This window comes from Rhinolophus sinicus, chromosome 18 (genome assembly GCF_057876585.1).
Source record: "Rhinolophus sinicus isolate RSI-liver-muscle chromosome 18, RSI-T2T, whole genome shotgun sequence".
Taxonomy (NCBI): Eukaryota; Metazoa; Chordata; class Mammalia; order Chiroptera; family Rhinolophidae; genus Rhinolophus; species Rhinolophus sinicus.
In genome coordinates this window covers 27,254,797-27,268,571 of record NC_142518.1, presented here as the reverse complement: position 1 = coordinate 27,268,571, position 13,775 = coordinate 27,254,797, and the positions used below count along the sequence as shown (strand labels likewise).

General features: G+C 34.0%; 1 protein-coding gene across 1 annotated transcript in view; it reads right to left on the bottom strand.

Moving 5' to 3' along the window:
- CFAP47 (cilia and flagella associated protein 47) overlaps positions 1-13,775 on the bottom strand; it is a 372,118-nt gene that overhangs the window by 85,576 nt on the left and 272,767 nt on the right. The window contains exons 50-51 of the mRNA XM_088794865.1: positions 6,369-6,539; positions 2,485-2,576 (exon numbers count right to left, since the gene is read on the bottom strand). Of these exons, the coding sequence (XP_088650991.1) occupies positions 2,485-2,576; positions 6,369-6,539 (263 nt within the window). The remainder of the gene's footprint in view (positions 1-2,484; positions 2,577-6,368; positions 6,540-13,775) is intronic.

Genomic DNA, 13,775 nt, shown 5'->3' with positions numbered 1-13,775 from the left:
AATCTTACCATTTGTGACAACATGAATGGACTTAGAGAACATTATGCTAAGTGAAATAAGTCAGACAAAAAGACAAATACCATATGATCTCGTTTGTATGTAGAATCTAAAGAACAGAACAAACAAACACACAAAACAAAAATAGATTCATAGATACAGAGAACAAACTAATAGTTGCTAGATGGGAGGGGGGTTGGAGGGATGGGTGAAAAAGGTGAAGGGATTAGGAAGTACAAATTGGTAGTCACAAAATAGCCACAGGGGTATAATTACAATATGGGAAATATAGTCAATAATGTTGTAAAAACTATGTATAGTGTCAGATGGGTACTAGACTTATTGGGGTGATCACTTCATAAATTATATAAATGCCTAACCACTGAGCTGTATACCTGAAACTAATATAAAATAATATTGAATGTCAACTATAATTAAAAAGTATATAGTCACGTCCATTATTCTTATAGTCATGTGATGTAAAGTACAGCATAAGGAATAGAGTTAATAATATTGTAATAGCTATGTACGGTGTCAGACGAATAGTAGACTTGCTGGGGTTTTCACTTTGTAAAGTGTGTAAATGTCTAATCATTATGTTGTTTTGTACACCTGAAACAAATAAATAAAATAAATAAGTAAATAAATATGAAAACATACTTGAAGACAGCGGCAGCTTCTTTTTACTTTTTGCTCAGTCTTCTTACATAGTCACATAAAGTACCCTGATGGTGTGTGTTTCTCAACCTCTGTGACAATCTTTACCATGAGAAGTTGAGTTTGAAAATCTCAATTTCTATCAATATTTTCTTGAAAGGTTAATAACTCTTTCCAAAAAAGGGGTACTTTATGTGCTATTTAATGAGAAGATTTACCAGTTGTCCGTCTGTAAGTAATTTTAGAATTGCATCTATTTGGGGTGATTTGTGTTGCACATTTCTACTCAGCTCTACCCCTATTTTAAACATAAGGCAGCCAATGGCCCCCTTGTTGAGGTGCCACCTCATGGTCCCAATTTCTCCTGGACCAATTAAAAAAAACTTTTTTTCTCCTATGCCCTGAAAGAGATGACTGTTAATCTAGTAATCATTCCTATGGTAAGTTAGTTTCATAATTAAAATTACGTCATTTAAAAATAACCTTTAAGAATGATTTTATTCTGCAGTGATTAACAGGGTCACGGAAATAGGACATTTTCATTGAGTGAGATAACCCTATCATCATCCTATGAAATCGTTTTCCACTCAGAAGAGACTGCTCTTGCAATCTACTTGAGTGCATTTCAATAGTTCAACCATCTATTCTCTATGGTTCAATGGAAACTTACCCAGAAATCAGATAGACAAATAATTGATTTATAGACTTAAAGTGTTTTACATCTTTTCGTATTTTCTATTTGTTGGAGCAAAATTCAAGATTCTAAACAATCAATTGTATGAAAAAAATCTATCTTCACATTTAAAAATGCAAATAACCTTTATTATAGATCTAAATATTCAAGTACTAACAATAGGAAAATTAAATAGAATTAAAACATGGTTAATAGCAATTAATACTATGCTCATGTTTCATTTAAACTAGGATTGTCAATACTTTATTTTATTAAATAATCCTGGACATAGATTTATAACACTTAATTTACATAAGACTATCCTATTCTTAGTCATTGTTATTTATCTAAAAAAAAACAAAACCTTTTTCAATTACAGTTGACATTCAATATTATATTAGTGTCAGGTGTACAGCATAGTGGTTAGACCTATGAGGTCTTTTATGTAACCTATGAGGTGATCTCCCCAATAAGTCTAGCACCCACCTGGCATCATACATAGTTATCACAATATTACGACTATAGTCCCTATGCTGTAATTTACATCCCCATGACTATTTTGTAACTACCATTTTGTACTTCTTAATCTCTTCCCCTTTCTCACCCAGCGCCCCAACCCCCTCCCATCTGGCAACCATCACTTTGTTGTCTGTATCTATGAATCTGTTCCGGTTTTGTTTGTTCATTTGTTTTTTTAGATTCCACAATGAAGTGAAATCACATGGTATTTGTCTTTCCCTGTCTTCCTTGTAACTATTATTTAAAACTCCAAATCTATGCCAGTTGCTGCTAGTGAAAGGCCTACAGAAGAAATCAGTACTATATCGTAAGAGTCTAGAGAGCCCAGTGCTGCTTTTATCGTCCGAGTGATGGCAAGCACGTAGGCCAAGGTTAAGCTGGCTCTAGTAACTCTTGAAATATGCAGGTAGAATGCTAATCAGTGATGCTACTATAAGATACCATACAACTAAAAGATCTTTTCAATAAGCATTCAAGGTATATATTACTGGATTTAAAAACAAAATTGCTATAATTAGAGTAATTAACCCCACTAGGCTTATTTAATATGGATCTTTTTAGGGACAGCAATTTAAGTACACAACAAAAAGCCCTGTTTGCACAAAGACAGAGTCTATGAACATTTAATGAGCTCTTACCATAGCAATACATTTCATTTCAATAACGTCTACAGGTTTCCCAGGATGGATATGGATCTCAAGATCATACCAGACATGTAACGTGTCACTTTCTGGAAAATAAACAAGAAAGCACTTTTTAATATAGGCTTCAGAACACCATACTTAACCTAAAATTTGAGAAACATGAACAGATATCATTTTCAAACTCTTTCTGATGGACTCATTTGTCAAGAGCCCTGAGGGGAGGTTAAAGAGGTAATTTCATCACAGTTTGTGAGCGATAAGCCGAGCCTCATCCTGTATGACCACGGAAATGCCCTGGAAAAGCTCCCTGCTCTGTGCTTTCCCCAGTAACTTCAGTTCCCTGCTAAAATAAAATTATGGATATTTTACTTTTAAGAATTAATATCTCAAAATAAAGAATAATCAATCCTTCTCCCTCCTAATGGTCAAAACATTCACATATTGCAGGCAGAAATATCTAAATACAGTATTAAAATTCACAACGGTACATTTCTAGCACCGTAAGAATCTAGTCTAAAGACAAAGTCAGGAATAGTTCATGAGCTTTACGGTTTCTTGGGAGGGTGAGAAAGGATCCTAGTGATTTCCTACAAAGAAAGCTGCAGTGGGGGTAAACCGGAACTCTGGTCTACCACAGATCTGTGTAGCAGGGTCTGTAATGGCATCAAACCCAGGTTGTTTCTATTTGTTCTCATCTGTTCAGCTTTTCATTTTGATATTCTTTATTCTTCAGCATTAACTGAGTTTGGGGTTTAAGATGTCCTCCAGTTTCAGTTAATTGTATGAATTTTCATATCAGTATTGTCAAGTTTTAAAGATTCCCAAAACTGTATTTGACTAAATTACTTAGGTAAATCACTAGCCTCCTTGGGGCTTATTTTCCTCATCTATGAAATAAGGGGCCCAGACCATGAAATTCTCAGTGTCTTTCTCTTCTGAAAGAGAAAGTATCTTGTTTTCCATTGCATTGTATTATATTATATCGTAAAGCACTGAATGCCATTGTATGGTACTGTAGTGTAGTGTATGGTATTGTAACTTACTGTACTACACTTCACTGTTCTGCAACGTAATATATTGTATTATATTGTATTCTGCCCTAGTCTGATACTTCAGCTGTCAAGGAGCACTTATCAAATTAATGGAGCTGAGAACAATTCAGATATTCCGAGACACCAGTAGTGAGAAGGAGAAAGAGAGAGATCTAGGTGAGTACTTATTACAAATACCTGTGAGAAGTTCCTGAGGGAAATCTTGCCTCCACATTTTGAATTGCCTCCTGTGCTTACTTATTTTAGATACCAATTAATTATGTTAAAACCATTAATGCGCAAAGAATAAGTTATCAAATTTATATTGATGTTAGATTACTGAGGAAACCGCTGCTCACGTTTGTATTGGCTGATCCTTATATTTTATGAAAGAATTTTAAATGCTTTTATGACATTTAAATGTGACATCTCATTAAATGCTTTTATGACATTTAAATGTTTCATCTCTTAAAATGAAAAGTGTTTCCCCTTCTAGCTCATGTATATTTTATGGATTTTTCCAATCCTTTAATTCACATTGAACTCACAGGGCAATAATTTGAAGAGAAAACAAGTCAATCTAAGAAGACTGACTGAATGCTCCATGATTCTGGGTTAGTGCAAAAAGCAGTAGAATAGTCTGGCCATCTGTGGAATGGTACTGCATTAGTCAGGATTCTCCAGAGAAACAAAACCACAGGCAGAGGGGGTCGGGAGTGGTGTGTGTGTGTGTGTGTGTGTGTGTGTGTGTGTATGTTTCTGTGGGTATGCAGTTTTAGCAAGTGGCTCACATAATTGGCTTGGTAAATCCAAAATCTGTAGGATAGGCCGATAGGCTGGAGACTCAGGAAAGAGTTGCAAGTTTAAGTCTAAAGGCAGTATACTGGTAGAATTCCTTCATGGGAGGGCAGTCTTTGTTCTATGATGACCTTCAGCTGGATTGGATAGGACCCACCCACATTATGGAAGGCAATCTGCTTTTGCAAAGTCCACAGATTTAAATATGATTCTCATCCCAATTCACCTTCACGGAAACACCCAGAATGTTTGACGTAATATTTGGGCACCAGGGCCGAGCCAAGTTGACACATAAAATTAACTGTCATAAAGACAATAACACCTACTATTTGTAATTGTTGTGAATACTACATAAAGAAATGTTGTGATGTAGTTGACTTAATTCCTACAGTGCTAAAAATGTATACTGCATATGAATTCATTGGTTAGAGCGGGATTAGTGTTGCTTTATTGAAGAAGAGAAAAACAAAAATAATTAATAAGCATTGGTTAAATACAGGCCTTAAACATATTAAAACTTTTTTCTAATTATAAATTCAATAACATTCACTATAGTAACTTGAGAAATTCCTGCAAAACTTAAAGAAAATGGAAATGATTCATCATCTCATGACCAAGAATACACTACATCATTTTTTTTTGTATAAAATTCCAGACTTAATATATCAATAAAGACATAGATATATAGATCTACATATACATATATAAATACACTGGGGTACACAAATTATATATAATTGATATATCCAAAGACCAGGGGGTGCCAAGAAATGTATACACATTTTAAGAAATGTTAACACTTTGGTCAACGTTGCTCAAGCAGTAGTTCGCTGTAATCACAAGTGTCTGGACGCTGATGGTAACCATTTTGAGCACCTCTCGTAATTGCAGAAGTCAAACGTGACTTGTATTCATCTTTTGTTATCAGTATATATTGAGTGTTAAAATTTTAATACAGTTTTCCTTTCTAAAATGTGTATACATTTTTTGGCCACCCTCGGTATATATGTGTACACATTTCTATCATTCGGATAATATTCACTATTAAAATTTAAGTTTCATCACTAGTCCTTAGGGAAATGCAAATTAAAACCACAACGGGATATAACCTCACACCTGTTAAATGGCTGTCATCAAAAAGACAAGAGATAAATAGTGGCATGGAAGTGGGGAAGAGGGAACCCTTGTATACTGTTGGTAGGATTGCAAATCATATAGCTACTATGGAAAACAGTATGGAGGATCCTCAAAAACTTAAAAATAGAACTACTTTACATTACATTACATTATAATATGATGGTGGGATCTGTTTCTTTGAAGTATCCTGACTAAATACAAACTCATTTAATAAAGACTTCTTCTTGGGTATACGCTTGTCTCCACAACTTTGCTCCTAGAGACTCACTCTTCTCTTATGCCCTTACTAGTAAACCATAAGAAAACTCAATCCCCTCTTATGCAGGAAATCTGCCTTGTTTATACCCATGCTCCATCATCTCATTTTCGTTTGAATGTCTACTAAAACGATATGTTTAATAACATTCAAATGAAGTTTTATAATATAGGGAAGTTTTATAATACAGTAAATATAGCATTTGCTTTCTTTTACGTATAAGGAACATTGCCATCGTAACTTATGTTGATACAAAGCATATTTAAAGAAAAAAATTATACACTCATTAACATTTATCAGAAATTTACTGTTGCTTTTTGATTAATAACAGAAATATAAGTAAAGTTTTTCACTTAAGAAAGAGTAGGCAGCCTTGGAGCTGAAGGATTATAATCTGTTAATGTTAACACTTTGTAAGCAGGCATTTTCCCGCCTATGACGAGTTTACTCGTTTCCCGCAAAAAATGTGTTAATAGCAGTACAAATCCAGAAAGTAAACTATATAAAGTTAATCCTGAAATAATACAGTAAAATTTTGACAAATACATACAACACACATTTCTATATGTGTTATGAATGTAAAGTACCTATTAATTTAAAAGTGAATGAGGGCTTATGAAAACTGATCATGAAACTTTCCATAATAATAAATTTACCTGAGTCTTCCTCATCAAGCATTTGGAATAGTTCTGATCCTGATTTCCCATAGAAGGGTAGTATATCTTGATTTTGATCTTTATCTTCATCTTCATTTTGATCATGATCTTGATCTATGTCTTTCTTAGCATCATCATCTTGTGTGTTTTTAATGGAAAATGAAATTCTACCTATAACACATAAGTATAAAATGTCAGATTAACCAGGGATTAGTTTCCTAAAATGAAAGGTCAGTTTCAGATATTAAAGTAGCTCTACCTTAAAACAAATAAATATTAAGCCAAACGTAATTATAAGTCCTAATATTAGAATTAAATCTGATGGAGGTGCAGAACAATTTAATGGAAAGGTCAAAGAAATTTTTTCAAAATCTCCATTAAAATGATAATTTTCAAACAGATTTCTTATAATAATTAAGAAAATTTGGCCAATAATAGAACGGTATCAGCTCTCAGAAAACTGAATGAATGGAGAGTGGTTCAACATACAAAAAATAATCAATGTAATATACCATATTAACAGAATGAAGGGAAAAAAAAAACACATGATCATCTTGATTGATGGATAACAAGTATTTGACAAAATTCAACAGCCTTTCATGATAAAAACACCATAGGGATAGTAGAGAAGTTGCTCAGTATGATAATGGCCGCATATGAAAAACCCACAGTTAACATTATACACAGTCATGAAAAACAAAATTATTTTCTCTAGGACTGGTACAAGACAAGGATGCCTGAATTTGCCATTTCTAGTCAACACAGTACTGGAATTTCTAGCCAAAGCAATTATGCAGGATACAGTAGTAAAGGCATCAAAACTGGAAAGGAAGAAGTAAAATCATTTCTGTTTGCAGATGATATGATCTTATATGTAGAAACCTTAATGATTCCACAATAAAAATGTTATACCTAATAAATATATCCAGCAAACATATAGTATACAAAATCAACACACACAATTAGTTAAATTTCTATATACTAGCAATGAACAATTTGAAAATGAAACTAAGAAAACAATTCAGTTAGATAAAGCCATTATTTGGATAAACCTACATATGGTAAATAATATGTGTGCACTGAATAATAAGGAAACCTGATCAGTATTTCAAATACTAAGAAATACTCCCCAAAATTGAAAGTATACATGCTCCATTCTTTCTCATTTCAGTCCATTTATTTACTCAGCATATTTTTTCTTCCTCCAAGATATCCATTTAAACATTATTACATTTTTATTATCCCTTAACAAAGAGAAATTGGACAAGCATTTGAAAAAAATTCAAAAGCTTTATATGACTATAACAAGACCATAAATTATACACCGGAATGAGAAATTAAGTATTTATCTCAAAAAAAAAAAAAAAAAAAAGGGAAATAGATGAAGAGGACTATGGAAGCAATTACAGGTCAATTCAGTAGCTTATATTTTAATTGAAAGAACACTTTTAAACAATGGATCTTAGTCAAAATTACGCCACTAATTTATACTTAATTTTTTCCAGTGAAAAACCTTTTCCTTGGCAATGTAATTTTAATTTTATTTCTAAACAATTGCATTTCTAACTTGCATATTTATTTTTGTTATTAATTAGCTACAGTAGGAGACCAACAGTCAAATTCTTATAAACTTATTGAAAGAACATTAGACTCGGCAACCTGACTGTCAGCAATGAACCTTCAAACCAAATGCAGTAAATAGTGATTATAAAAAGAATGTTTCAAAATATGGTAATTTTTTCCATAGTACCGTGTTTCCCTGAAAATAAGACATAGCCGGACAATCAACTCTAATGCGTCTTTAGAGCAAAAATTAATATAAGATCTCATATTATATTATATTGTATTACATTACATTATATTACGTTATAACAGGTCTTATATTATAGTAAAAAAAGACCAGGTCTTATATTAATTTTTGCTCCAAAAGACACATTAGAGCTGATTATCTGGCTAGGTCTTATTTTCGGGGAAACACGGTATATGTACATGTGATTAGTTTGTTCCCTAAATTCCTCTATTCTGGCTGGGCCCAACCAGTCCAAAAGGGAACAAAGTAAATAAAAGCTTGAAGGTTGGTGCTTGGGTTTATCAGAGTTGGAAAAGTATAGGTATTAACAGAAATAGTAGTGGTGAGCAAAAGCAACTCTCTAAGATGCAGCATCATTGATTTAATAAAGATTTTCAGTTTGTCTGAAGAGAGTGTTACAAAAACATCGAATAGGACTAGTAATTATAGCTATTATATTTTCAATAGCATAAGCTTTTATTTTGACAAATGGAGTTTTTTCTCTGCTAAATACACTAAGGGGTTGATTTTTCAAAATCCTTGTTTTAACATTCAATAAAAAACATTTCTCAGTATATAAGTCCTTTTATAAAATTAGGAATTGTTTTTCTCTAGTTTCATATTATCTTGTAAATGTAAGTATCAGACTCACGTTTAAAGACTGAGAGCAATGTGATTTTATATTAATGGTTTTCTTTTGGAAAAGGATGAAAAACCACTTATTGAATGCTTACTCTGTGTTAGGTATATGCTAAAATTTTCCAATTCAGTGTCTATTTAACCTTTTTAATAAACATACGAGTTAATTAGTCATTAGACTTATTTGAAAGCCGAGCAACCTGGGCCATAGAGAAGGTTGGGCAACTTACTCCAGGTCACACTGCTAGTAAGTGACAAAGGCATACATATTTCCCTGGCACAGAATATGGGAAATGGCATGTGAAGTCATGTTTGAATATCACCAAATATACTACAGAATAAATAGGATTTTGATTGGAAAAATAGCAAAATCATTCACACATTTCCAAAACATTTATTTTGACCTAAAGCAACAGATCTCAGATAATGATCATTGATCACTTAAACCATTTCATGCCTTAGAAAACCTCCAAAAACAAGTTTCCATGGCAACAGTTAAATCTGGCAAAGTTTTGACCTCTTTACACTTGGTCCCCTCACACCCACTCTGCTCCTTCCACTGGCTTCATGCTTCACCACTCCCTATCGCTAATGAGGAACACTCTTAAGGAATATCTTTCTAGGACTGGGCTATTGTCAACTTGTGAATTTTTTGGAGGCATATTAATTCCATCAAAAAGCTTTTTCATAAAAATTTGCTCTATGCGCATTATATTACACATGATCAAATTAATTTTAATTGTTTTGTTTCTCTATCATACTTCTAAAATCTGAGTAGCAAGACTAAAGATGAAAGGCTAAGGAATCTTCCGCTAAGCCTCTTCCTACTTCTATCTTTTTATTTGTTTATTTTAACCTTATTTCTAACTTACTTTCTTTTGTTTTATTTCCTCTTCATTAGGAACCAAAAGGCAAGGTGGAAAAACAAAATTATGTGGATGATAAAGAACAGAGATAAAGCAACCCACTGCTGTGGCCACATCTGTCTTTATTCTGTGTATAATACAGTTTGTCTCCCACTCATTTTAAGCTCTTAATCTTTATAAAACGTATACAATTGATCCTTAAACCAGGAGGGGGCTGGGGATGCTGATCCCTCACACAGGCATAAACCTGCGTATAATTTAAGTCATTTCTCTGCATCCGCAGACTTCCAACCGAGAATCAAATACACTGTTTTCAATCTGTAGTTGGTTGAATCTTGCAGATATGAAACATGGAGACAAGGAGGGCCAACAGAATATTTACTGAAAACAAAAAAGCTTATAAGTAGACCCAGGCAATTCAAACCCATGTTATTCAAGAGTCAACTGTAGTAATTTAGCACCCAACTGTAGTCTTAGAGGCTCCATTTTTTTTGTATTATATTTGTATTATATTTTGTTCTTTCTGTAACATAATTATGACATGAGTATAACAGAAGACACTAAGAAAGTAGGGTAAGATTAGTAAAATCTACAGGGTCAGATTTCTATTATAGAGGATAGTTGATTATGTTTCAGCTTTAGCGAGAACTTATACTTTCATTACTAGTGGCAAAATGTTAAAGTAGTGTGATAGTCTAGATTGCCATTAAAACCACCTGCTTCTTCCTGATCCACATAGAAAAGGGACAAATTGAATTTCATTAAAATTAAAACTTCTATAATTTAAAATGTATATGTATATCAAATCATCACATTGTGCATCTTACATAAATACAATTTTTACTTGTCAATTATACCTCAGTAAAGCTAGAAAAAACAAAAACTCTGCTATTCAACAGACACTGTTAAGAAGAGTAAAAAGAAAACCACAAATTGGGAGAAAAAATTTTAAAGCACGCATCTGATAAAGAACTTGTATCCACAATATATTAAAAAAAAAACTCTCAAAATTCAACAATAAGAAAACAAATAGGCAAAAATTTGAAAAAGCATTTCAATAAAGAAGACATAGATGACAAACAAGCACAAGAAAAGATACTCAGCATTATTATTGATTACAGAAATGCAGATTAAAACCACACTGTAATGGCACTGCACAAGAATTAAAATGGATAAAATTGAAATGACTAGCCCTACTAAGTATAGTCAAGAAAGTAGAGAAACTGGAACTTTCATACACTGCTAGTGGAAATGGAAAATGGAACAAGCTCTTTGAGAAACTGGCAGTTTCTTTAAATATTATAAATTCAACTACCAGGAGGCAAGTCCAAGATGGCGACATAGGAAGACCCTGAACTCACCTCTTCCATGGAAACACTGAATATACACATACACATAGAACAGTTCCTCCTGAAGAAAAACTGTGGGCTGACTGAACAGCTTCTGCACAGCAAACAAGAGAGAAAGGTAGGAGAGACAGAGATGTGATAATCCCAGAATCCCCACACCAACTGAGTGACCTGCATTGGGGAGAGAGATCACTGAGGGGCCGGTGTGGGCAGGCTCACCTGCTCTGGGGCACAGTAATAAAACAGCTATTTAAAGGGCATCTAGACTATACATGACAAAAAATACATTCATAACAATAAATTATTTATAATAACACCTATAGCTGAGATTCTTAAGTAAAAGTCTTACATGAGAAAAGCCAATGACCTGCTAAACTATGTTTTCATTTTACTGTAAATAAAATACACAAATTCTTTTGACTGGTAAAAGGGGGTGGGAGGAGAGGGAGGGAGGGAGGGAGGGAGGGAGGGAGGGAGGGGGAGAGAGAGAGAGAGAGAGAGAGAGAGAGAGAGAGAGAGGAAGAGAGAGAGAGGGAGAGAGAGAGAGAGAGAGAGAGAGAGAGAGAGAGAGAGAGAGAGAGTTAGTTAGTTAGTTTTATCTTCTCATCTTCTCAATAACAATGCTATCCTTATCTTGGTAGTTCAAAATTCAGATATAAAGGGCCGGCCCGATGGCTCAGGCGGTTGGAGCTCCATGCTCCTAATGCCGAAGGCTGCCGGTTTGATTCCCACATGGGCCAGTGGACTCTCAACCACAAGGTTGCCTGTTCGACTCCTCGACTCCCACAAAGGATGGTGGGCTGTGCCCCCTGCAACTAACAAGGACAACTGGACCTGGAGCTGAACTGCACCGGCCACAACTACGATTGAAAGGACAACAATTTAACTTGGAAAAAATCCTGGAAGTACACACTGTTCCCCAATAAAGTCCTGTTCCCCTTCCCCAATAAAATCTTTTTTTAAGAAATTCAGATATAAAGATTTTAACCAGAATATCATGGTGGATTCTGTCTACTACAGACTTCTTCCAAAAGCAACCTGAACTTAAGTGAGTGTTGTACCAATTAAATGTGGGTCTCATGGCAAACACTTGAATTGCAAGAGTGTTTTCCTTCAGCTTAACAGAGTATATGCAGTTTTCAAATTTATGCTTTCCTCCAAGTTTGTAAATCTTTCTTGTTCTCATATTTTACTGCACTCCTGTTATTATACTACTAAGTAATTCAAACAATATTTTAGAAACAATTTTATTTTTGAAATGTATTGCTTCCTCCATTCAATACTGACTAGACGCCTACTACTGTACGCCAGGGCTGGTCTGGAGGCCAATGCTGGCCTGACAATCAAAGGACAGATTATCTTGTACTAAAGCAGAAAATGCAGTATACGTCATCCCTCATTGATCTATTAATATTAATGAATTTATCTCTAGCCAATTATCTGAGTGTGACTTGAGAACAGAATTAATACTTATTTTGATTTGGGGGTCAAGGGCAGGAAGAAAAGTTCTAGTGCTCATAAACCCTCAAGGGTGACACCATGCAGATGGCAAAGCTGTCGTGAAATATCTGAGCATAGGCTGCGTGGGAAAGCAGAGATGGGAAAAGCAAAGAGAAAAGCCCAGAGAAGCACGAGAGGAGCCAAGCAAAACCAATTTATTTTCTCCACAGAACCTTAAGGCCCTGCTTTTGCAAACCATTTCTTTCATCTAAAAGAGAATGAAAATGCTTTGTAGCAACCAACACTTATTTTGAAAGACCAGTGGCATCTGATTGTGTGTTTTTTTAATGTGGATATGAATTTAATTTTTAAAATTATGTTGTAATACTTCTGTTATTGCACAAAAATGCAACACACATCCTTTTTCATTGTAAAAGGCTCAAGATATTTAAATAAAACCTTCCAACATCTTAGAAAATGGACTCAAGATATTACATAAGTATGTAGAGTAAAAACCTGGAAGTTGAAAACTGACTGCTCCAACTACATTAGATTTTTCTTCAAGCCCTACAATAACTAGTTTTTATGCTTCTACAACTATGGGGCAATCCACCATGGTGGTGGGACTAAGCCAGCAAGATCCAAAAATTCAACTTCAGCCAAGGTTTTGATAGCACCCTCCCTGGCATTTTCACTGAGACAAACCAGGGCAGAGTGGGGACAAAAGAAGCACCAAATCCCCCCACCTATCTATATATTGTTAGGGAATTTTTAAAAATGGGAGTTAGTACATTAACTAAGAGTGATAAACATTAACTGAGCGCCTATTAAATGAGCACTTTTCATATATTCCCATTTAATGTCCATAATCACCTTGAAAGGTTAAATATTATCTATATTTTATATGTAAGAAATCTGACATTCGCTGAGGTTAATTATATTACCAAGGTTGCACAACCCAATGATATAAATAAAGGTTGAAGTCATGTTTGACTTCTGAATGTATGTAACATAATAACAATAAAATAGAAAAGAGCAAAGTAAAATATGTACAGTTTTGCCATTGCAATATGGTAGTTAGTGTGAATATACTGCCCAAGCTTTAAATGAAAAATGCAAATTTAAATCACACGACTTTTGCTCAGATTTACATTTTGAAAACACACATGACAGGGAATGTTTCTCATCATAGCCAATATTTGAAATAAAATTCTGAACTGAATTTGTATTTCAAAGATGACACCCGGTAATACATTTCTCTCTGGATAATTTATCATTTCAGAAGAGTAGCAGGATGTCAAGTATAAAAACTATTTCTATCTTG